This window comes from Eschrichtius robustus, chromosome 16 (assembly GCF_028021215.1).
Source record: "Eschrichtius robustus isolate mEscRob2 chromosome 16, mEscRob2.pri, whole genome shotgun sequence".
In the NCBI taxonomy this organism is placed as follows: Eukaryota; Metazoa; Chordata; class Mammalia; order Artiodactyla; family Eschrichtiidae; genus Eschrichtius; species Eschrichtius robustus.
The window spans coordinates 83,819,645-83,843,592 of NC_090839.1; the positions used below are offsets into that span (position 1 = coordinate 83,819,645).

The following is a 23,948-nucleotide window of genomic DNA, read 5'->3' on the forward strand; positions in this document are numbered from 1 at the left end:
ACCTCCATACTGTTTTCCACAGTGGCTGTATCAATTTACATTTCCACCAACAGTGCAAAAGTGTTCCGTTTTCTCCACACCCTCTCCAACGTTTATTGTTCGTAGATTTTTTGGTGATGGCCATTGTGACTAGTGTGAAGTGATACCTCATTGTAGTTTTGTTGTTTTTTTTTTTTAAACTTTTTTGGTTTTTATTTTATTTTATTTATTTATTTATGGCTGTGTTGGGTCTTCGTTTCTGTGCGAGGGCTTTCTCTAGTTGCAGCAAGTGGGGGCCACTCTTCATCACGGTGCGCGGGCCTCTCACTATCGCGGCCTCTCTTGTTGCGGAGCACAGGCTCCAGACGCGCAGGCTCAGTAATTGTGGCTCACAGGCCTAGTTGCTCTGCGGCATGTGGGATCTTCCCAGACCAGGGCTCGCACCCGTGTCCCCTGCATTGGCAGGCAGATTCTCAACCACTGTGCCACCAGGGAAGCCCCCGCATTGTAGTTTTGGTTCGCATTTCTCTTAATAGTCAGTGATGTTGAGCATCTTTTCATGTGCCTCTTTGCCATCTGTATGTCTTCTTTGGTGAAATGTCTATTTAGGTCTTCCACCCATTTTTTAATTGGGTTGTTTGTTTTTTGGATATTGAGCTCCATGAGCTGTTTGTATATTTTGGAGATTAATCCTTTGTCCGTTGCTTCGTTTGCAAATATTTTCTCCCATTCTGAGGGTTGTCTTTTCGTCTTGTTTATGGTTTCCTTTGCTGTGCAAAAGCTTTTAAGTTTAATTAGGTCCCATTTGTTTATTTTTGGTTTTGTTTTTATTTTCATTACTCTAGGAGGTGGGTCAAAAAAGATCTTGCTGTGATTTATGTACAGCGTTATCTTCCATTAGGCCCTTTAAATTTTTTCATTTGTGTAAAAAGAAAAATTTAGGGATTAGTTGACTTTTTCTAGATCAGGACTAAAATTTCCATAGAACACTATTTAGTAAACCTAAACTTTTTCTTAAATAGTTTTATATACTGAGCGGAAATTTTAATTTGTTTTCATTTCATTGCTGTAGAGTTTTGGAACTGTGATACAGCTTTCGGTGGTTATAACAGGAACTTACTATCTTTACTGTATGAAAATTGTATATAAAATCATCTCTAAATGGGTTTTAGACTCTTGGATCATTTGAGTCCTAAATATTTTCTTCTTTTTAAATTTTACAGTTGTCTTTTATGTATTTTAGGTCAGTGATTCAATTATGTGAATAACATGAAAGAAAGACTGAGTATAATTTATGGGTAAAAGGTCTTTGGGTTTTATTAGAACAAAAAAGCTGATCCACACTTTTTGTAGGAGCCAGAGACTTAGAATTCCAGGAATTTATATCTTTTTTGTTTGTTTGTTTTGTTTTAGGAATTTATTATATCTTGAAAAGCAATTTCTGAAGAAATTGGCTACTCTGAAATTTTCTAATGAGGGCTTAAAATATTAACTTAATGAATTTTGGCTGTAATTCTGATTGAGACTAGAAGTGCAAGCTTGTTTACACTAAACTGCTGTAAGAAGGCAGCAGTGAGAGAAATTCTGCTTAGTGAGAGAAATTGAGTCATGTAAGATACCAGTCTATAAATTCAGAGCATATACTTATCTTTTAATGTATTTTGCATACCTTAAACAATAATTTCTTATTGCCCAATACTATTTGACATTTCACTGATTTTATCTTTTGAGTTTATGTATGTTTATTTTTCCTTTTTATAAAATTGGTTTTCTCAAAGAACTTTTGGCATCTCAGCCAGGACAGAATATAGTAAAGGTACGGATAAGTAAGCCATAAAAGAGTGCTTTGGATTCTTTCCTGATCTAAAGGAAATTTAAAATAATGCAGTGGGGACTTCCTGGCAGTCCACTGGGTTAAGACTTCGCCTTCCAGTGCAGGGGGTGCAGGTTCAATCCCTAGTCAGGGAGCTAAGATCCCACATGCCTCAGAGCCAAAAAACCGAAACATATAGCAGAAGCAATATTGTAACAAATTCAATAAAGACTTTAAAAATGGTCCGCATCAAAAAAAAAAAAATCTTAAAAAAGATAAATAAATAAAATAATGCATTGAACATCAAAGTTGATCACATGTGATCTGCCTGTCCCAGAGGCAGTGGGTTTGAGCTTACTTTGGCAGCAGGTACATTGAAATGGGAACCAAAAGCAATAGGTTAAAATTTTTTTTCTTTGGTTTTTGTAGAATTTAACGTTCTGCTAGGCTGCTGAATACAACTACTATAGAGAGAGATGAGGTCTGGAGAGAGGAAGCAAGTTGTGAGTAATAGTTTTAGGAAAGGACCAACTGGGAGAGCTTAGGTGGGAAAGAGGAAAATTATCTAGAAATGTAGAATTTTGGAGTGTTATCTGAGTAGGGCCTAGTGTGATGCTGGGGGTGTGCTTGTGGTCTTGTAAAGCCTTAGAATATAAATGACTTGAGATTAAAAGCTATCTTACTCATTTTATATCCTGTGATGTTTAGCATAGGTATAATATGTACATGGCTAGTGAATTCATTTCTTTAAGAAGTTCCATTCTGTTCATTGAGGAGAAAAATGCAACTGACAGTTGAGTTTAGGGGTAAATATTTTATAGGCCTAATGACTTGGAGGAATGATTTACAAGGCACTTGGATGATAAAATAACTGTCATCTAAGATGAAATCAGCCATCTTAGCTCATTTCCGTATTCTAATACATTGCAGCTCTAGTGTTTTGTTAGTCTGTCCATAATGTTTTGCCTTTTTTTTTTTTTTGTAGCTGTGCCGCGTGGCATGCAGGATCTTAGTTCCCCAATCAGGGATCGAACCCGTGCCCCCAGCACTGGAAGCTCAGAGTCCTAACCACTGGACTGCTGGGGAATTCCCTGTCCATGTTTTGAACTCTTATTTTGGAGTGGTATATCCTAGTAAGGAAGAATTTGGTTAGAGACGTAACAAGAAAAATAACACTTTTTAAGACATTTGGATTGATTTAATATGATTATGAATACATTTTAAAAACGTTTTATTTTGAAATAATTTCATATAGAGAAGGTGACAAATACTATAAAGAATTTCTCTGTTCTCTTTAAGTAGATTCCTCAAATTTTAACATTTACCACATACGTTTTATTATTTTTTTCTGTTTTTTTTTTTTTTTTTTTTTAACTTGTTTTGATTTGACTTTTTGGTCATTTCAATTTATTATTTACTGCCCTCCAAGTTCTGGATTAGGAGCTATTGAGCAGATGATTTTTTTAAAAATTAATTAATTAATTAATTTGGCTGCATTGGGTCTTAGTTGGGGGATCTTTGTTGCGGTATGTGGGATCTTTTGTTGAGGTGTGTGGGCTCTTTGTTGTGGTGTGCGGGCTTCTCTCTAGTTGTGGTGTGTGAGCTCCAGAGCACAGGCCCAGTAGTTACAGTGCACAGGGTTCTCTAGTTGCGGTGTGTGAGCTCAGTAGTTGTGGCACGCAAGCTCTCTAATTGTGGCGCAGGCTTAGTTGCCCTACGGCACGTGGGATCTTAGTTCCCCGACCAGAGATCAATCCCACGTCCCCGGAATTGGAAGGCAGATTCTTAACCACTGGACCACCAGGGGAGTCCCTATGATTTTTTTCTCTTTATACACATTATTTTTTTCTGAGCTGATGGTAGTAGGTTATAAGACAGGATGCCCTTTTACAAAATACTTGAATATGTGTTTCCTAAAAGACAAGGATATTTTCTATAATAACTATAGTACAGTGACCAAAATCAAGAAATTAACATGAAAATGATATTGTTATCTGATCTATAGTTTTTTTTAAAGTAAACATAATCTCAAGATTTTATTATCTTCATAATAAAACAAAATATGAAGCTTAGAACTGGATCACTCGGCTCTTTCTCTTCTTACATCCTCCCAGCTCAGAATGCTTGCTTCTCTTAATAGCCAGCATTCTCTTAGATCTGCAGTTGGCTCAATGCATTCAAGCCTCAGCAAAATCTTCTTTGTGGTTTTATTTAGCCTTTTTCTGGAAAACCAGCTTAGTCTGTCCACCATAGCCACTCTCCTTCCTGTCATAATGTTCCTTTCCTTGGAGAATACAGAGAATCCTTGCGCTTCTTGTACTGTATCACTTTGTGGGCAGGTTTGCGACACTAATTACAGAAAGTCCAGCAGGTTTTAGAAATGGTTACCATGTATGCGAGAGCACTGTCGGTGTGGAAAGAAGTGATTTACAGTTTTTACTCAAATTTTGCCAGTTGTCCCATTAACATCCTTTTAGCCAAACATATTTTGTTTTGGCCCTAATAGGATCCAGGGTAGTATCATGTATTGCGTTTACTTGTTATGTCTCTGTAGTCTTCTCTAATCTGGATTAGTCCCTCAGTTTTCCTTTGTCTTTTAAAAACCTTGGTAATTCTAAGAATACAAACCAATTATTTAGTATAATGCTCCTCAATTTAAGTTTATTTCCTCATGCTTAGTAATACCACAGAACTGATGTTGTATTCTTCTCAGTGAATCATATCAGAAGGCACATGGTTTAATTTTGTCTCATTACTAGTGATACTAATTATTATACATTTTAAAAGATGTTTCTTATCTCTCCTAATAACTGATGTTTCAAGTAAGTGTTTATAGTCTTAAGACTTTTCTTTGAATAAATTTTGGTGCTTCAAGTTTGTTTATGAATTAGACACTAGAGCAACAGTACTTTTTCCAAAAAAATTATTTATTTATTTTATTATTAATTTTTTTTCGCTTGTGTCGGGTCTTAGTTGCAGCACGCAGCATCTTCGTTGAGGCATACGGGATCTTTTGTTGCGGCGCGGGTTCTTCGTTGTGGTGTGTGGGCTTCTCTCTAGTTGTGGCGTGCAGGTTTTTTCTCTTCTCTAGTTGTGGTGCATGGGTTCCAGAGTGCGTGGGCTCTAATTGAGGCACGCAAGCTCAGTAGTTGAGGCACACGAGCTTAGTTGCCCCATGACATGTGGGATCTTAGTTCCCTGATCAGGGATCGAACTCGCATTCCCTGCAGTGTAAGGTGGATTCTTTACCACTGGACCACCAGGGAAGTCCCGTAGAGCAGTAGTACTTTTAAAAATAAATTACATTAATTTCAAAGCACTTAAAAATATTCTATAGTAATACATTTCACAGATTTGCTGATAAAGGCATCTAGAGATTGAGACAAGCGCACTATTTGAATGTTGCCTTGAAACTCCTAACATCGTTTCTGTGGTGAATGAGAAGAGTGAAATAAGAATCAGAATATAGATCGCCAAAGTTTTCTAATTTAGGGTTCTGACTGCTTACTATTAAATTTAGCATCTGAATGAGCTGCTGTAAATATTAAGTCTCTTCATTTTTATCTTATTTATTAGATTTCCTTATTTGTGGTGGTGGTTCGTTCCAGGTGACAGGGAACAAGTATGGAATTGTATACACTATTTTTCTTATAGCCTCTCATGTTGCTGATACATACGTAAATATTTTTCCCTGTTTAGCAGTTAAGAAGGGCCTTTTCCAAAAAACTATAATACTGCTAATCCAGATGCCCATTCTTTTCTCCTTCTCTGTGCACTACTCTGGTAGATTACTTATGTTGAATGGGGGACAGGGGAGACCCTTAGCACATAAGTGGTTTTATACTTTTTCAGATTCCCCCTGAGTCCAGCCATGCCGGCTCCCATTGGCTGAGACTGCCCAGCATGCCCTATGCTGAGATGATCCAGTTACTGAAGGACTGCTCACGCGGGGAGCCGGCCTTTTGGGAGGGGGTTGGGTGAGTTAATTTCTTTCATTTTTAAGAAAAAAAAATTATGTGGTGTGGCTTGGCAAAAAAACACACCTTATAGATAAAAATGGGCTGCTGGACCATCTCATGGCTAAGCCATCCCAGCTCTTTCTTGCATTATTTCTGCATAATAGAGTGCTTCTAAGTAGAAGAAATTTATGCTAAATTTGAGTGACTTTTTAAATAGAAAGAAATATAATCAGTAAATTAAGAAGTGGCCCAATTATAATAGACCCTATTAGATATTTATTTAAAATGGTAAAAATGAAACATAGTCTCACACTAAACTCCTTTTTCGTGATAAATTTTATTTTAGAATGACTTTAGAGATAATCTCTTATCCTGCTCACTAGAAAGAGTATCAATCTATTATGTCTGTACTCTGAAGATTTTCCAAGGGTAGCTGAAGTGGATGATTAACTTTTGGAAGGCACATATTTGTCTTTAATTCCTGCCAGGGTAGTTTTGGGTCTTATTCGTGATTTGTAGGGTGGTCTCTGAAATATTGTCCTCTCTGGAGTTTTGGTAATATTACTGCCAACAAGAAGAATGGAATCATACATAAGTTATCTTTGCTTATCTTTTTAACATTTTAAAATACAGTTCTGGGCAACTAGAACTGAGAAATTCTTGCCTCTGGGGAAAGTGTCCCCTGAGTCACAGATAATGTTTATGTTCCATAAACTATGAAACCTCTTTGTCAGCCCATACTGAGGATGATAATTGGGGAACAAAACATCCAGTTTTGGTCAGGGAACAAAAACAGCCAGCTGGAGGAACAGTAACCTGCAATTGCCTATAGTTCTTAAAAGGCAGATTGGCCTTTAAAGTTAGAGAACTTAGCCAGAAGAAGGATTTGTTAAGTATAGCCACTCATTCATTGCAGACCATATTTCTACCTCTTGTGCTGCTTAGGTTCTATGAGTTTGTTTATCTGATGATTATATCCTTAATGTTTAAATCTTATTTGGCATTGTAGTACAACTTATTAAATTTTACTGTACCTGTTTTGTTTACTTCAACAGGAGCATAGGTGTCCTTCTGCAGCATCTCTGAGATTTATTTCACCATAACCGTTTCTCTGTTGCCTTTTTAAAGGGGTCCTAATTTCATATTCGATAGTCTTCAGCTGTTTCCTGGTCTGTAGTCTCATCTCACACTAGCCTGTCTTATCCACTGCCTCCAGACTGCTTCTTTACAAGTTAGTCCTTTCCACTCAGAAACTTAAACTCAGTAGTCTCTGAGTGCCTTTTATGTGCTTAGCTGCTTTTGGTAATAGAAGTCAAGTATTCTAGGGGTTATCTAGTCTTTCTCCTAATCACTTGAAACAAAATATTTTTTTTTTGAATTGGCTATACTTTTTCATTGCTTGGCTATTATTTCATGTAGTATGTGTTTTAACTGCCAGGCTTTTTTTCTTTGTAATTATATTTTAAAGCATCAAAATCAGCAGTGTTTTTAGTTTTGTTTTAATGCACATTTAAACAGAAACAATGGCAGGCTGATGGGTTCTAACCTATTAACTAATTCTGTATAATGGGGATAAGGTGGAGATTTTAGGAGATAGGAAAAGATGTATATCCAGGAGAGTGAGAAGGTAAATGGACTAAGGGAATGTATTGTGATTACTGAGTGGCATTCAGGATCCATTTGAGGTACCTGATTATGAATTTAAAATAAGTCCACACACTGTCATTGTCTTTTATTCTAGTCATGTTTAAGCTGAACAAGTGCAGGCTAGGAGTAACTTGATATAATAGAGCAAGAGAGACAAGGGAACCGTAGGTTTATGCAAGATTGATTGGAATGACTGACTGTGGAACTTAACCTGAGTTAAGAAGGACAAAGAAGTGAGATTGGTGAAAATGTGATAGAATTAACTGATTTAAGGGTCCTGCTGGGATTGAAGGATTGCAGAGTTGGGGTACTAAAGGGAGTGGATTTGAAAGATGTGAGGGGATGATCAAGAGAGAATTGTGTGAGTTTGAGAACTTACAGGGCTTGTAGTTTGTTTTTTTTTAAATAAATAAATAAATTTATTTATTTATTTATTTTTGGCTGCGTTGGGTCTTCATTGCTGTGCGCGGGCTTTCTCTAGTTGCACCGAACGGGGGCTACTCTTCATTGCAGTGTACGGGCTTCTCATTGCAGTGGCTTCTCTTGGTGTGGAACGCGGGCTCTAGGCGCACGGGTTTTAGTAGTTGTGGCGCGTGGGCTCAGTAGTTGTGGCTCGCGGGCTCTAGAGCCCAGGCTCAGTAGTTGTGGCGCATAGGCTTAGTTGCTTTGCGGCATGTGGGATCTTCCTGGATCAGGGCTCGCACCCATGTCCCCTGCATTGGCAGGCGGATTCTTAACCACTGCGCCACCAGGGAAGTCCCATGGGACTTGTAGTTAGTAATGTATTCGTGGGAAAGAGTTCTTGAGGTGTGGGGCGAGGACAGAGAGGAGGTTAAGGAGCCAGGATCAGGAGGGCCCCTTATTTGTGAGCAGAGTTTTGTTGTCGTTAGTATACTTACTGATACTCTTAATAAGAAAATATGCTTCTGAATTTAAACAAAAATACTTAAGTGGTATACTTTCTACCATTCTAAACATAGAATACCCCTAGTTGTACCAAAGGTTTAAAGGATAAAAATACAATCCTGTCTCAAAAGCAATAATTTTAAAATTCCTCAGATGTTGATATTATCTAGATCAAGTATCCTTAGTCTGGGACCCATGGACTCTGAAATTGTATGCATGATTTTTGTATGTTTCTGGGGAAAGAGTTTATAGATTTCATTAAGGTATTTAAGAGCTGCTAATCTATATATAAGCAGAAAACTAGTTATATAGCAAAAAATGCCTAATATCAGAGTATAGATGTTTTTTTTCGCCACATCGCACGACATGCGGGATCTTAGTTCCCTGACCAGGGATTGAACCCATGCCCCCTGCAGTGGAAGCATGGAGTCATAACCACTGGACCGCCAGGGAAGTCCCGGAGTATAGATTTTTAAGTCTGAGTATCAAGAGAATTTTGTGTTGATATGGCTAAAACATTAGCTAACATTCATGGCTTTGTTTTTTTCAGGGACAGAGTGTCTATGAAGAGAAATGAATATGTAGCTTTACCTGAATAGATGGGGAAGAGGGCCTTTAGGATGCTTAAATCTTGCTTCTTTAAATTAGTTTTTAAAATTATTTTTGCTCCTGTTCTTAAATTCTAGTACATGACTCTCAACCCCTCTACTAAGAGGAAGAATACTGGATCTCCAGACAGGAAGCCCTCAAAGAAATCCAAGACAGACAACTCTTCTCTCAGTTCACCACTAAATCCTAAGTTATGGTGTCATGTACACTTGAAGAAATCCTTGAATGGCTCACCACTCAAAGTGAAGAACTCAAAGAATTCCAAATCTCCAGAAGAGCATCTGGAAGAAGTGATGAAGATGATGTCGCCCAACAAGCTACATGCTAACTTTCACATTCCTAAGAAAGGCCCACCTGGCAAGAAATCAGGGAAGCATAGTGACAAACCTTTGAAAGCAAAGGGCAGAAGCAAAGGCATCCTGAATGGACAGAAATCCACAGGGAATTCCAAATCTCCCAAAAAGGGCTTGAAGACTCCTAAAACCAAAATGAAGCAGATGACTTTGTTGGACATGGCCAAAGGCACTCAGAAGGTGACACGAGCCCCGAGGAATTCTGGGGGCACACCTAGGTCCTCTAGTAAACCTCATAAACATCTGCCTCCTGCTGCCCTCCACCTTATCGCCTACTACAAAGAAAACAAAGACAGGGAGGACAAGAAGAGCGCCCTGTCCTGTGTTATCTCCAAAACAGCTCGTCTCCTCTCTAGTGAGGATAGAGCTCGTCTCCCAGAAGAATTGCGAAGTATTGTTCAAAAACGCTTTGAGCTTCTAGAGCACAAAAAGAGGTGGGCTTCTATGTCTGAAGAGCAGCGCAAAGAATATTTGAAAAAGAAACGAGAGGAACTGAAAGAAAAGTTGAAGGAGAAAGCCAAGGAACGGAGAGAGAAAGAAATGCTCGAGAAACTAGAGAAACAGAAGCGGTACGAGGACCAAGAGTTAACTGGCAAAAACCTTCCAACATTTAAATTGGTGGATACCCCTGAAGGGCTGCCCAATACACTCTTTGGGGATGTGGCCATGGTGGTGGAGTTCTTGAGCTGTTATTCTGGGTTACTCTTACCAGATGCTCAGTATCCTATTACTGCTGTGTCCCTTATGGAAGCCTTGAGTGCAGAAAAGGGTGGCTTTTTATACCTGAATAGAGTGTTGGTCATCCTCTTACAGACCTTGTTACAAGATGAAATAGCAGAAGACTATGGTGAATTGGGAATGAAGCTGTCAGAAATCCCTCTGACTCTGCATTCTGTTTCAGAGCTGGTTCGGCTCTGCTTGCGCAAATCTGACATTCAGGAAGAAAGTGAGGGCTCAGACACGGATGACAACAAAGATTCAGCACCATTTGAGGACAATGAGGTACAAGATGAGTTCCTAGAAAAGCTGGAGACCTCTGAATTTTTTGAGCTAACATCGGAAGAGAAACTGCAGATCTTGACAGCACTCTGCCACCGGATTCTCATGACATACTCAGTGCAGGACCACATGGAAACCAGGCAGCAGATGTCTGCAGAGTTATGGAAGGAACGGCTTGCTGTATTGAAGGAAGAAAATGATAAGAAGAGAGCAGAGAAACAGAAACGGAAAGAAATGGAAGCCAGAAATAAAGAAAATGGAAAAGAGGAGAATGGGTTAGGCAAAGCTGATAGGAAAAAAGAAGTCGTGAAGTTTGAGCCCCAGGTAGATATGGAAGCTGAAGACATGATCAGTGCTGTGAAGAGCAGACGGCTGCTTGCCATTCAGGCTAAGAAGGAGCGGGAAATTCAGGAGAGAGAAATGAAAGGTAAAATCTTGTGTTGAGAGAAAAGAGGAAGCCCTTTAGAAGATAGTAGAAGGAAGGAAATTACTGAGGTAATGGTAGCATCTTCGTTTGTCACAACTATTTAGTTATTTCTGTGTGTAATAACCTGACCCTTCTAGGTATGTAAGATTCAAGCAGGAGTGTTCAGCCTGGCATTCTGCAGTTAATGATAGTTTGACTTGGATTAGTGTGATGTTGGCATCTTTTCTGGCTTAGTAAAGGACCAAATCCACAAACAGACATAGTGGAGATAACATATGACCTGGGAATGGGCTGACCTGGGTACCTGCGACTTAGTTATAGTTCTTTGAGCAAGTTGCTTATCCATGCCTCAGTTTCCTCATATGCTTAAGATTGTCGTAACAAATGAATGACAAGGTATTTGAAGCCCTCAGCACAGTTGCCAACTCAGATATTAATCTTTTCCTTATTAAGATGTAAGGAAATAAAAATTTGGGGCTTTCATAGCACCATTAAGTCTGAACTTTTTAAAAAACAGCTTTATTAAGAAATAATTCACATACTATACTATTCATCCACGTTTATTGTACAGTTCATTGTTTTTTAATATATTCACAGATATGTGCAGCCTTTATCATAGTCAATTTTAGAACATTTTCATCACCTCAAAAAGAAACCCCATGCCCTTTAGCTATACCCATCCTCCCCAGACCTAAGCAATCACCGTCCACTGCTGTATCTCTATATTTGCCTTTTCTGATACATCATATCAGTGGAGCTGTATAATAAGTATGTAGTCTTTTGTGACTGGCTTCTTTCACTTACCATGTTTTCAAGGTTCAGGCTGTAGCATGTCTCAGTACTTAATTCCTTTTTATGGCTGAATATTATTCCATTGTTTGGATATGTCACATTTTGTTTATCCATTTATCAGTTGATGAACGTTTGGTTTGTTTTAATCATTTTTGGCTATTACGAATAATGCTGCTACAAGCACTGGTGTACAAGTTTTTGTGTGGACATATGTTTTCATTTCTCATGGGTGTATATACCTAGGGATGGATCTGCTGGATCATATGGTAACTCTGTTTAACTGAGGAAGTCCTAGACTGTTTTTCAAAGTGGCTGCACAATTTTACATTCCTACCAGTAGTAAATGAGGGTTGTAATTTCTCCACTTGTCTGCATCTTTGCCAAAGCTTGTTATTCTATGATTCTGATTATAGCTATTCTAGTGATTGTGAATTGGTATCTCATTGTGGGGTTTTTTTTTTTTTAATTATTTATTTATTTTATTTTTGGCTGCATTGGGTCTTCATCGCTGCACGTGGGTTTTCTCTAGTTGGGGCGAGCGGGGGCCAGTCTTCGCTGTGGTGCGCAGGCTTCTCATTGCGGTGGCTTCTCTTGTTGTGGAGCACGGGCTCTAGGCGCGTGGGCTTCAGTAGTTGTGGCTCATGGGCTCTAGAGCGCGGGCTCAGTAGTTGTGGCACACAGGCTTAGTTGCTCCATGGCATGTGGGATCTTCCCGGACCAGGGCTCAAACCCGTGTCCCCTGCATTGGCAGGCGGACTTCCAACCACTGAGCCACCAGGGAAGCCCTCATTGTGGTTTTGATATGCATTTCCTTGATGACTAATGATGTCATCTTCTCTTGTGCCTATTTGTCTTTTGTATATCTTCTTTGGACAATATTAATTCAGATCTTTTGCCCATTTTCAAATTGGGTTATTTGTCTTTTTATTATTGAATTACAAGGGGTCTTTATATAGTCTAGATACAAATCCCTTAAGATACATGATCCACAAACATTTTCGCCCATTTTGTGTGTTTGTTCTCTTTTTACTTTCTTGATAGTGTCCATTGAAGCCAAATTTTTAAAATTTTGATGACATCCAATTTATTTATTTTTTTCTTTGGTTGGTTGTGGTTTTGGTGTCAAATCCAAGAATCTGCTGCCAAATCCAAGGTCATGAAGATTTACTCCTATGTATTCTTCTAAAAGTCTTAAGAGTTTTAGCTCTTACATTTAGGTCTTTGATTCATTTTGAGTTAATTTGACTATAGACACATCAACTTATTTCTGGCTATGTGTGTCTTTATACCAATACCACAGTGTCTTGAGTAGAATTGAGAAGCCAGAAATAAGTTGATTATTGATATAGAGAAACAAACAGAACATTATAAATATATAATTATATATATATATATTTAATATTTATTTATTTATTTGGCTGCGTCGGGTCTTAGTTGTGGTACGTGGGATCTTCGTTGTGTCGCGCTGGCTTCTCTAGTCGTGGTGCTTGGGCTTTTCTCTAATTGTGGCACGTGGGCTCTAGAACGCATGGACTCAGTAGTTGTGGCGCGCGGGCTTAGTTGCCCTGTGGCATGTGGGATCTTAGTTCCCCAAACAGCGATTGAACCTGCGTCCGCTGCATTGGAAGGTGGATTCTTAACCACTGGACCACCAGGGAGTCCCTGTAATGTAATTATAAAATATGTAATAAATATCAATACTTTGCCAAGGACAGTATTTGAATTAGAGTTCAGGTCTTTTGATGTCTAGCTCAGTGCTGTAACCTCTGGAACTAAATTTGGTCTTTTTTTTTTTGACGACTTTCCCTAGATTGTTTTTTGTTTGTTTGTACCTGCAAGAGAAGGAGCTTTTCCTTTATTGTGATTTGGCCATTACTCTTTTTGTCATTTACCTTTGTACTGATTTCTACTGTAATCATTGTTGCAAATGTACAGCTCTATTCAGGCTAGAAAACCATTTATTAAAAGTAACAAATACCATACCGTCCTGTTTTGGTTTTTGTCCGCACTGTGCAGCTTGCGGGATCATAGTTCCCTGACCAGGGATTGAACCTGGGCCCACGGCAGTGAAAGCACTGAGTCCTAACCACTGAACTGTCAGGGAATTCCCCCATATTGGTTTTAAATAGATGAAATTTGTCTTAAAATTTTAAGTAACATCTTTAGACTGATGCATTTTCCAGATTCTCGCTACATTGTGGATGTTGTCATCAGTAGAGTACCAGCAGTAAAATTGCTGACATTGTGAATAGCAGTGCCCTTTACTTACAGTATCAAAATTTGTGACAGTTGTGGAAAAACTTGAAAGATTCCTGGGTGTCTTTCATTATTGAGGGAAATTTCTATCTGGATAGAATAAACTTATAAAATGAATGATCAGAAATAAATTGATTAAAACTTTTTTTTCATCATTAACAGAAGCAACTTGCTGAATAACTCAAAAAATAGTATTAAAGAGGCAATAATTACTATTATCTGCTGATGCTTCCGTGCCCTTGCTTTCTCAATTCTTTTTCTGAATTCCTCAGGACTGAAATATGTTTTATTTTGAAATAGCCATTTTGGTTTTATTCATCCTGATCATTTTGAGGATCCTGTGGCTGGTCCTGTCAGAAAATGTTTCAGTTAATTCTGTTTAAGGACTATTTTAACTTTACATTTAAAATTAATTATCAATAAAATAAAATTAATTTATTATAAAACTAATAAGAAGTTATTATTAATAGTTAAACTAATAATAATAATAATATAATAATAATTTTTATTATTAGTTAAACTAATAATAAATTTTGGAGAGAAAAGGTTTTGCACTGAGTTGATGGCTGAGACATCACCAAAATTCAAAGAACATAGAAGGAACAGATAGAAATTGCTGCCTTACACATTATTTCTTATAACAGATTAGAATTAGGAAAAGGAAACTAAGATTTCTACTTAATACCAGGCACGTCTCACTCCATATCTTATTTAAATTTGTAAGAGTAGAATTTACTTAGGAAAAAACTTAATCGATTCATTTTATCTTTAACAGTGAAACTAGAACGTGAAGCTGAAGAAGAACGAATACGAAAGCACAAAGCAGCTGCTGAGAAGGCTTTCCAGGAGGGAATTGCCAAGGCAAAACTAGTCATGCGTAGGACTCCAATTGGTACAGATCGAAACCATAATAGGTGAGTTATTAAACTTAATTTTTATCATCTTTTAGGGCTGCTATATTGTTGCTAGTTAGTACTAAGACTAGAGAGGCTTCCCTGTTCGTGGATATTGGAAACAGAGTTGCTCATCACACATTTATTTGAATATTTACTGAGCCAAATGCTAGGGTTATGAAGTTAGATAAGACATGACCCTGTCCTCAAAGATACCACAGATATGAAGCTTAAATTATGGTGATAGGAGAAATGTAATCCTAATAGAAGTCTTTAAAAATGGTAAGATATTTTAAATGCATACATTGTGTGGAACCTAAAGTAGTGAAATATTAGAAGTTATAAAAATTACAGGTATTAAGTGAATCTCAAATTCCCAAAATTTTAGTATTCTGTGCTTTACTTTAGGATTTGTATCTGCTGAATGTTCAGTGATATTCTGTAATCATCTTCCTCAACAATGAAGTCATCCTGTGCTCATGATCTTTCACTAACACATTAATATGTGGTTGTGATTTGTAGATACTGGCTCTTCTCAGATGAAGTTCCAGGTTTGTTCATTGAGAAAGGCTGGGTACATGACAGCATTGACTACCGATTCATCCATCACCGAAAAGACCGTGCAGACTCTGCTGATGAGGATTACTGTCCCCGTAGTATGTATATCTATTAGTTAGTTTACCCTGCTCAAGTAGGGTCAGTATTAAGACTGTCTTTCCTCTGTCACTTTTTTTCACTTGCTAAATTTCTTTATTGCCTTCTTAGGTAGATTTATTTGAGTGAGGTGGGAAGATGTGAAATGCATAGCAGAAGGAAGGAAACTTAACGTTTGATTATCGACTTTGTTCCAGGCATAGCGTGAAAAGATAAAGAACTTGAATATTAGGATATTTGGGTATTAGATTTATACAAGTAGTTTTCAAACTTTGTTCCTTGGAAGTCTCTTTGTAGGTACTTCAAGGGCTGGAATTGAGGTAAGGGGCCAAGAAGGCAGTTATGTGTCTTTTTCCTCCACTTTAAAAATTCATTTATTTAATATTTATGGAGCATCTCTTTATTTGCCAACCAATTTTTCATGTGCTGTGATACAAGGTAGCAAACAAGACATAAAAGGTCCTGCATGTCAATTAACTAAAATGCTAGTGAGGAGAAACACAGCAAATACGTAACTAGAAATAAGTGACTGAGAAGGGTCATAAGGGGCACTGATAATGTTCTTTTTCTTGACTTGGGTTCTGGTTACATGAGTATGTTCAGTTTGTGAAATAGAAAAGTGTACTTTTCTAAATATATATGTATGTGTGTGTATATATTCTTTCTTGACCTATGCATAGATATGTGTGTGTGTGTATGTGTATGTGTGTGTGTGTATATGTGTGTGTGTGTACATATATATATATTTCTCTTTTTTTCCCCCAAGAAAGAAATTAAAAGAAAAATTTTAAATTTAAAAATACCAGATGGTTAGGTTAGATCAAGTTTTCTCAGCCTCACTGTTGTTGACATTTTGGGCCAGATAATTCTTTGTAGTGGGGGGTTGTCCTATGTGTTGTAAGTTACTTAGCAGCATCCCTGACCTCTGCCCACTGGATGCCATTAGTGACAACCAAATGTCACCAGATATTGCCAAATGTTCCCTAGGAGGCAGCATGGCTTTCTGTTGAGAACCATTGCGTTAGATGGTACATAAGCTTCCTTCCAGCTGTACTTTATATAACCTAATGAATATTGCTTCTCAGAAAGTAGTTTTCTTTCATTTTAGAGAAACTCATAACCCAAACTTTTAAACTCACAAAATCGTTAAATAAGGAAATTAGTATATAGCCCAAAACTTCAAATTTAAGGCATTTTCTTGTTGAATTACGTCATTTATTAGATTGTAGTACTTAGTAGAAAAGTCTAGTTTTGGTAGACTTTGTAAATACCCAGGTGAGGGCAGTAAATACGAGGTTAGGATCTTCAGACTTGAGAGAGATTCCAGTGGGATGAAGGACTGTGATTTTATAATGTGTCTCAAAAGCTTAATGGCTGTTTTCAGAAATCAGGTCCACACAGTTACAGCTCCCGGGAGAAGACTGGCATCTACATCCCTTCACTTCTAGAGCATCCTGGTGGATGTTGTTCCTTCATGTTTTCTAGTTCCAGCATGGCAGAGTTTCTTCAGAATTACCTGACTGAAAAGACTAAACAAGGTTATGTGTTAGTATTGTAGGGAAGATGCTGCAGGTTAAAGGGGAGAGAAGGGGAGCAGGGGAGAGAACCAATTGTAGAATTAGGTAAGGCCTCAAATACTGGCTTAAGATCTATCTATAGTAATGTCATATATTAGTATACAGGAGCTGGTTTACAAAAAAGTTAATCATATTTGACATTTGAAGCCTCCAGGGGTAAGTTTGTAGTAGTTTATATATTTCAGTTGTGTCTACTTCACTACAGATGCCTTTATGCTAAACATCACGTACAAGGAGCAGATTATTTATTTGCTCTGAGACATTTAGTCATCTCTCTGCATTCTATTGCAATAACTTGTGATACTCTTAAACTTTGCCTGTTCAGCTGTATAGAGAGCAACTGTCTCAGATAATGTGCTGTATGTAAGATGTTTAAGAGAAATTAGCATCTGTTGTACATGTGGATATATTTAATAGGCAGCATCTGTGTTACTGGTTGTTGAATTTGCACTGTGTGTACTGCTTAGGTTTGAAACTAGGAATTGAGTATGTATTATATTCAGCCTAATGTATAAATTTTTCTTAGGTAAGAAAGCAAACCTAGGCAAAAATGTAAGCATGAACACACAACATGGACCAGCTACAGAAATTGCTGTAGAGACCACTATACCCAAACAGGGGCAGAATCTATGGTAATGTGAGCATTCATCTGGCTGCTCTTTCTTTTTCTTTTTCAATGTTAAGCAAATAATTTATATAGTGAAACCAGTGAGTCAGTGATTATCTATTAAGAGCATTTTGTGTGATTTTGATTTCTTGGATATGTAAGCTCATTGCTTTAAAAGCAGACTTGATTTTTTGATAAGAATATATCTGTTTGCTTTAAGGTTTAGAATTTTATTTTTTCCTTGTAATGTAACTTTGTATATTATATGATAGATCTTACATAGCATTGGAAATGCCTTTCAGTCTGCTTGGGAATAGAAGTATTTAGGATTTTCATCTTTATTAAAGAATAAGGAATTGTAAATATAGCCATTAATCTTCCTTTGTGTCTGTCCTGCTTTTAGGCAGGGAGCTAGGTTTTGAGAGGGTCCCTTCTACTTTTGTGATCGCATTAACTGCTTTAGCTGTGATCACCTTTAGTTTAATGACCTTTTGTCTTTTATTTTTTGATATAACTTTACTCTGTGAAAGGGATATGGACAAGTGTGCCTATTTACTTTATAAAATTTGTCTCATATTACATTTTATTTTTATTTATTTGTTTGTTTGTTTGCTTATTTATTTATTTGGGCCTGCTCTGAGCGGTATGTGGGATCTTATCTTAGTTCCCCGACCAGGGATCGAACCCATGCCCCCTGAAGTGGAAGCCTGGAGCCTTAACCATTGGACCGCCAGGGAAGTCCCCTCATATTACATTTTAGTAGGAAACATTGGCTCCAGTGTCGTAAGATAAAGTTAACATTAGGTCTCATGGAAACAGTAAATTGTTCTACTTCCGAGCAAGGTTGGAATTCTGCTTTCCCAACTCCCACCACCAACCCTAGATCCCTTTCTTAATGTTTGATTCTTCTCTTTTTTTTCAGAGTTAACAGGGGTTTTTTTTGGTTTTTTGTTTTTGGTTTTTTGCCCCTACAGGTTTTTATGTGATAGTCAAAAGGAACTGGATGAGTTGCTAAACTGCCTTCACCCTCAGGGAATAAGAGAAAGTCAGCTTAAAGAGAGACTAGAGAAGAGGTAAGGGTTTTCATCTCGCTCCTCATATCTCCTCTTCAGCATTAGATATTATACATATCTTAGGGTTTTTTGTTGTTGTTGTTTATCCATAAAAGCTTAAGTAAAAATTTTAAAAGTCTATAACTCTTTTATGTTCTTGTTGTTTGGTATTTTCTTTTAAAATATTTATTTATTTATTTATTTTGGCTGCGCGGGGTCTTAGTTGCAGCACGTGGGATCTTCGCTGCGGCTTGTTTAGTTGTGGCATGCAGGCTTCTTAGAACTAAGTGGCATGCATGTGGGATCTAGTTCCCCGACCAGGGATCGAACCCGGACCCCCTGCATTAGGAGCATGGAGTCTTACCCACTGGATCACCAGGGAAGTCCCGTTGTTTGGTATTTTCTTTTTTTTAAAAATTTTTTTATTTTTTGGGTTTTTTTTTTTTTTTTTTTTTTTTTTTGGTATTTTCTTGACACGTCATGCTTGTTTGGAAAAGTATGCTTTTAAACCATGTATATACAGGGTAGCAGGATTATTCATTGACTAACACGCCATACACCAGACTAAGAGCCTGATTGTAGTTAGGCAGCCTTGTAAATGCAGTTCCACATTGGTTGGTATTCAGAAGTATTCTGTTGGTATCCATAGTAGCCCCAAAAATGAAAACAACCTAAATATTCATCAGCTGATGAATGGATAAACAAAATGTGGTATATCCGTAAATTCAGCCATAAAAAGGAACAAAGTGATGAAATATCCTAGAATGTGGGCAAACATTTTGGTGAGTCAAAGAAGCCAGACATAGAAAGGCCACATATTGTGTGATTTCATTTATATGAGACATCCACAATAGGCAAATTTATAGTCAGAAAATAGATTAGTGGTTGCCAGGGGATGAGGGATGGGGAGAACTGAGAGTGACTGCTAACCTGTATGGGATTTCTTTATGGAGTGATGAACATGTTTTGGAATTAGGTAGTTTTGATGCTTCTAAAATGTGAAAACCACTGAAAGTATAGGCTTTAAAATGGTGAGTTTAATGTTATGTGAATTATATCTCCAAGAGAAACCATGCAAACCTGCCTACAAAATTAGCATCAATATCAGTGCCATCTAGATTTGCTAGTGTCCCTTCTGTTCTAGCAGTTGTTTCTATCAAAGCTGGGATAGGTTTTGCCTTAAGGCCACCTTTAATATCTGCATGCTTTCATGCTGGAATTTAGGTTTAATTGAAGAGAGAAGGAAAATACTGTTCAGTACATACTCTGCAATTTTGAGACACTTTTGAGAGTGATAATGGGTACATCATTGGTTTTGGTCCACTGCTTAATGTATAAATGAATTAAAATTGTATTCAGAATCGTCCTGTCTTGATAACACTTAGATCAAAGAAGAAAATAAAGGGGAAATTATGTGGTAGAAGGCAATGAAAGCAGAATCCTTTATAAGAACACCAGTGAGACACAGTGAAGTTATAGTCAGAGGAAAATAATATTAAAACTCCTTATTATTAAGAATGAAAAGGGAACTTAGTACTTAACTTCGATGACCTTGAACATTAGTTTTTGGTGTAAGAAGCTAACAGTGAAGCTTATGGCCAATCCAGGGTAGAGAGTCTTATTAGAGTCTTTATTACTGTGACCTCAAAAGGTTAATCTTTAGTGTGAAAGTGAACTCTGAAGGTCCTTGTGTAGGTTTTCAGCTCAAATTCATGTTTCTTCTGTGAAGAATTCCAGGCAGACGATTTAAAGTTTGTCTCCAGTTGGTAGCAATTTCTGGCAACTAACAAAAGCAAATGCACACTCTCCCTGGAGGAGCATAACTTCAAACCAGGCCTCAAAGAATTTCCACAGATAAAATATCAAGAAACTCATGGTAAAAAAACAAAAACAAAAAACAATAAAACCCCAAAAAAACCACACAAACCAGTTACCATGAATGAGAGCTAGGTAAAGAAACACACTTCAGATACTGGAATTACCATATACAGAACAAAATGTGTGTTTTTTAAATGAATCAAGAATACGAGAAATTTGAAATTTTGTGCGAGAAACATGAGACTATTAAACGAGAGATGAAAAGGATCTAAGTAAGTCTTCTAGAAATAAAACATGTCATTCAAGTAATTGAAATTAATAGACCGTTTTTTAAATGGTCTTTATTCCTCCTCCCCTTTGCCTCAACTTTTCTAGGTACCAGGACATTATTCATTCTATTCATCTGGCCCGGAAGCCAAATTTGGGTCTAAAATCCTGTGATGGCAACCAGGAGCTTTTAAACTTCCTTCGTAGTGATCTCATTGAAGTTGCAACAAGGTTACAAAAGGGAGGACTTGGTTATGTGGAAGAAACCTCAGAATTTGAAGCTCGGGTAAGAATATAAGGAAAACACCCTTTGAAATGTTACTCATGGAAACTCAATTTGGAATTGTTCCCTGATATTGTTCTTGACTTCCCTAGATGACCCTGGGAATCATATTTGCATTTGTCTTGAAAGACACATGTGGAACCCTAAATTCTCTATGTACATTATGATACTTTTCCTTTGTTATATTCTGCTGGTATCCAGGAAAATCTAATAGTTGGCTCAGAACCTTTGTTCAAAAAGAGCTTTACTATTAAGTTGAATGAAAACTAGTCCTGGAGTCTTAGTCATATAACATTATTTAACCTATCCATTCCCATGTGATGCCTGTGCTATAAGGTATGAAACATTTGTGTATCCTGCTTTTGTTCATTCTGTATACTTGATCAGCTCAGTAGAGTTGTACTTGTGTTGGGCAGCACTCGTGCTGTTAAACAGGTACATTTCAGTGAAGGCACTTTTGTAGTCTTATCACTTACTGTTCAGAAGGACCCTTAAGTGTTATAGGTGAAACAGTTCCAGAGACCCCGTGTCCCACATTAGATTTTAGGTATCAAAGCTGGAGAAAAGATTGGAGAACACTGTCCATGAGTTATCACTGTAAAAATTTTTTTGTTAATTTTAAATAATAAAGTCCACATAACTCCACACATTAATATTTGTGAGTCTTTTCAAATTGATCATTTGCATTATAACAGTGTGTTAATAGTTGTGTGATTTTTATGAGCAGTTGAACCTCCCACCGCCCTCCAATTTTCCCTCATTTATAAATACTTTCCATTTCTTTTAGTCTTTTTTTTTTTTTTTTCAGAATCTAAATTTGGGCCTCGGGTCACCTACATGATCTTTTTTTTTTAAAATTTTTTATTTATTTATTTTTGGTTGCGTTGGGTCTTTGTTTCTGTGCGAGGGCTTTCTCTAGTTGTGGCAAGTGGGGGCCACTCTTCATCGCGGTGCGTGGGCCTCTCACTATCGCGGCCTCCCTTGGGAGCACAGGCTCCAGACACGCAGGCTCAGTAGTTGTGGCTCACGGGCCTAGTTGCTCCACGGCATGTGGGATCTTCCCAGACCAGGGCTCGAACCCGTGTCCCCTGCATTAGCAGGCAGATTCTCAACCACTGCGCCACCAGGGAAGCCCTCTTTTAGTCTTTAATGTCACTTTGGGGTACATAATAACGCATGGAGTTGATATGGTAAATTTTTTACTGCCAGACTTTTGTATTTCTATTTCTTTGCTATTAGAATTAACAAATTATATATGCATCTTATATATGTAACTTTTTTTCATTTGTCTGGTTATGAATTCTTGGTACATTCCCTGGGAAAAAGGTTTAAACATCTTTATTGTTCTTAAAGATTTTTTTTAGGAATTACTCAACTGAAAGAATTTTGCCTGTTTCAAATATTACGGTTACTTTTTTGTTTATTTAGCAAATATCTATCAATTGCCTACTTTGTGCCAAACCCAGGCCCACACCTTGCTAACGTTGGATTATCATCATTCTTTGTTTCTCTTTGTAGTTATAAAATGGTATTTTTTTAATTGGCATGTGTTGTGTGACTGAGAAGGTAGTTTCAGTCCTTAAGAGTATGATTTGGATCAAAGTGATTTAGCTTATGCTTCCTCATCCGTAAAATAAATGTGAGGCTTAGATGAGATCAAGTATGTAAAATGTATTATCTGGCTTATAGGTTGTAAGCTGTTAGGTTGGTAAATTTTTACTTTCCTTCTCAGTTTTTCTTTGCCTTGAGACCGTCATTTGCACGTAGTAGGCACTCAGTCACTGAGTGTATGAATGAGTTCAGTAACTTCCTTTAAGTAGAGCAAGTTTCAGCCTCCCATGGATCCCTTCATCAGGGAAATCCAAGTAGTCGGCTACTTTCAAATGCATAAGCCATCCATTGAACTGAGGAACCCAGTTAAATTAATGTTATGTGACCAATTTGGGTCTAGGTTGATTTGAATTTAATCGAGGATTGTCTGCTTTCATCTTTCTCTTGGCCTTTTTACTCAGTCTGGTTTTTAAATCATTTTCTGTAGGTGATCTCACTAGAGAAACTGAAGGATTTTGGCGAGTGTGTGATTGCCCTTCAAGCCAGTGTCATAAAGAAATTTCTCCAAGGCTTCATGGCTCCCAAGCAAAAGAGAAGAAAACTCCAAAGCGAAGATTCAGCAAAGACTGAAGAGGTGGATGAAGAGAAAAAAATGGCAGAGGAAGCAAAGGTATTTAGCTAATGAAGATGTAGTTTTATGACTGCGTAGAAGTATGTGATCTGGTTTTGAAATTATCTAACCCTATGCTTTTTAGTTACATAAGCACTGTTCCCTAGCCAGTGTTTGATCTTTATCACTTTCTCCAAATATTGTAGTTTTCAAACTGGTCTGTGGAGCACAGCCCTGCCTGTAGAGCTGGATAGTGTGTCAGAGTCCCCCCCTCGCCCTTTACCAGAGCTAATTCCTCTTTTTAAAAGGTGGTGGTTTTTAAATTTTTAAGAATTGTAAAAAATATACATAATGAACAACTTAGCCACTTTTACATGTATGTTTCTATGTCATTAAGTACATTCACGTTGTTCTGCAACTATTACTACCATCCGTCTCCAGAATTTTTTTATCTTCCCAAAGCAAAACTATGCCCTTTAAACACTAAACTACCCATTTCACCCTCCTGCCCAATCCCTGGCAACCATCATTTTCTTTCTGTGTCTATGAATTTGACTACTCTAGGTACCTCATATAAAGTGGAATCATACTGTATTTGTCCTTTTGTGACTGGTTTATTTAACTTCTTCAAAGTTATCTACATTGTAGCATATGCCAGAATTTCCTTCCTTTTTAAGACTGAGTAATATTCCATTGTGTGTATAGGCCACATTTTGTTTATTGGTCCATCAGTGGACACTTGGGTCACTTCCACCTTTTTTTTTTTTTTAATAAATTAATTTATTTTTGGCTGCGTTGGGTCTTTGTTGCTGCGCGTGGGCTTTCTCTAGTTGCGGCGAGCAAGGGCTACTCTTCGTTGCGGTGCTCTGGCTTTTCATTGTGGTGGCTTCTCTTGT

At 37.5% G+C, this 23,948-nt stretch overlaps 1 protein-coding gene and 1 pseudogene across 1 annotated transcript in view; one reads left to right on the plus strand and one right to left on the minus strand.

Annotated features, from left to right (window-relative positions):
- Positions 1-23,948, plus strand: part of BAZ1B (bromodomain adjacent to zinc finger domain 1B) — a 66,853-nt gene that overhangs the window by 26,977 nt on the left and 15,928 nt on the right. Inside the window, exons 7-13 of the mRNA XM_068565361.1 lie at positions 8,991-10,692; positions 14,516-14,654; positions 15,156-15,289; positions 17,391-17,496; positions 18,446-18,544; positions 20,717-20,894; positions 22,930-23,112. Coding sequence (XP_068421462.1) covers positions 8,991-10,692; positions 14,516-14,654; positions 15,156-15,289; positions 17,391-17,496; positions 18,446-18,544; positions 20,717-20,894; positions 22,930-23,112 — 2,541 coding nt within the window. The remainder of the gene's footprint in view (positions 1-8,990; positions 10,693-14,515; positions 14,655-15,155; positions 15,290-17,390; positions 17,497-18,445; positions 18,545-20,716; positions 20,895-22,929; positions 23,113-23,948) is intronic.
- Positions 3,862-4,183, minus strand: LOC137749943 (large ribosomal subunit protein eL42-like; annotated as a pseudogene).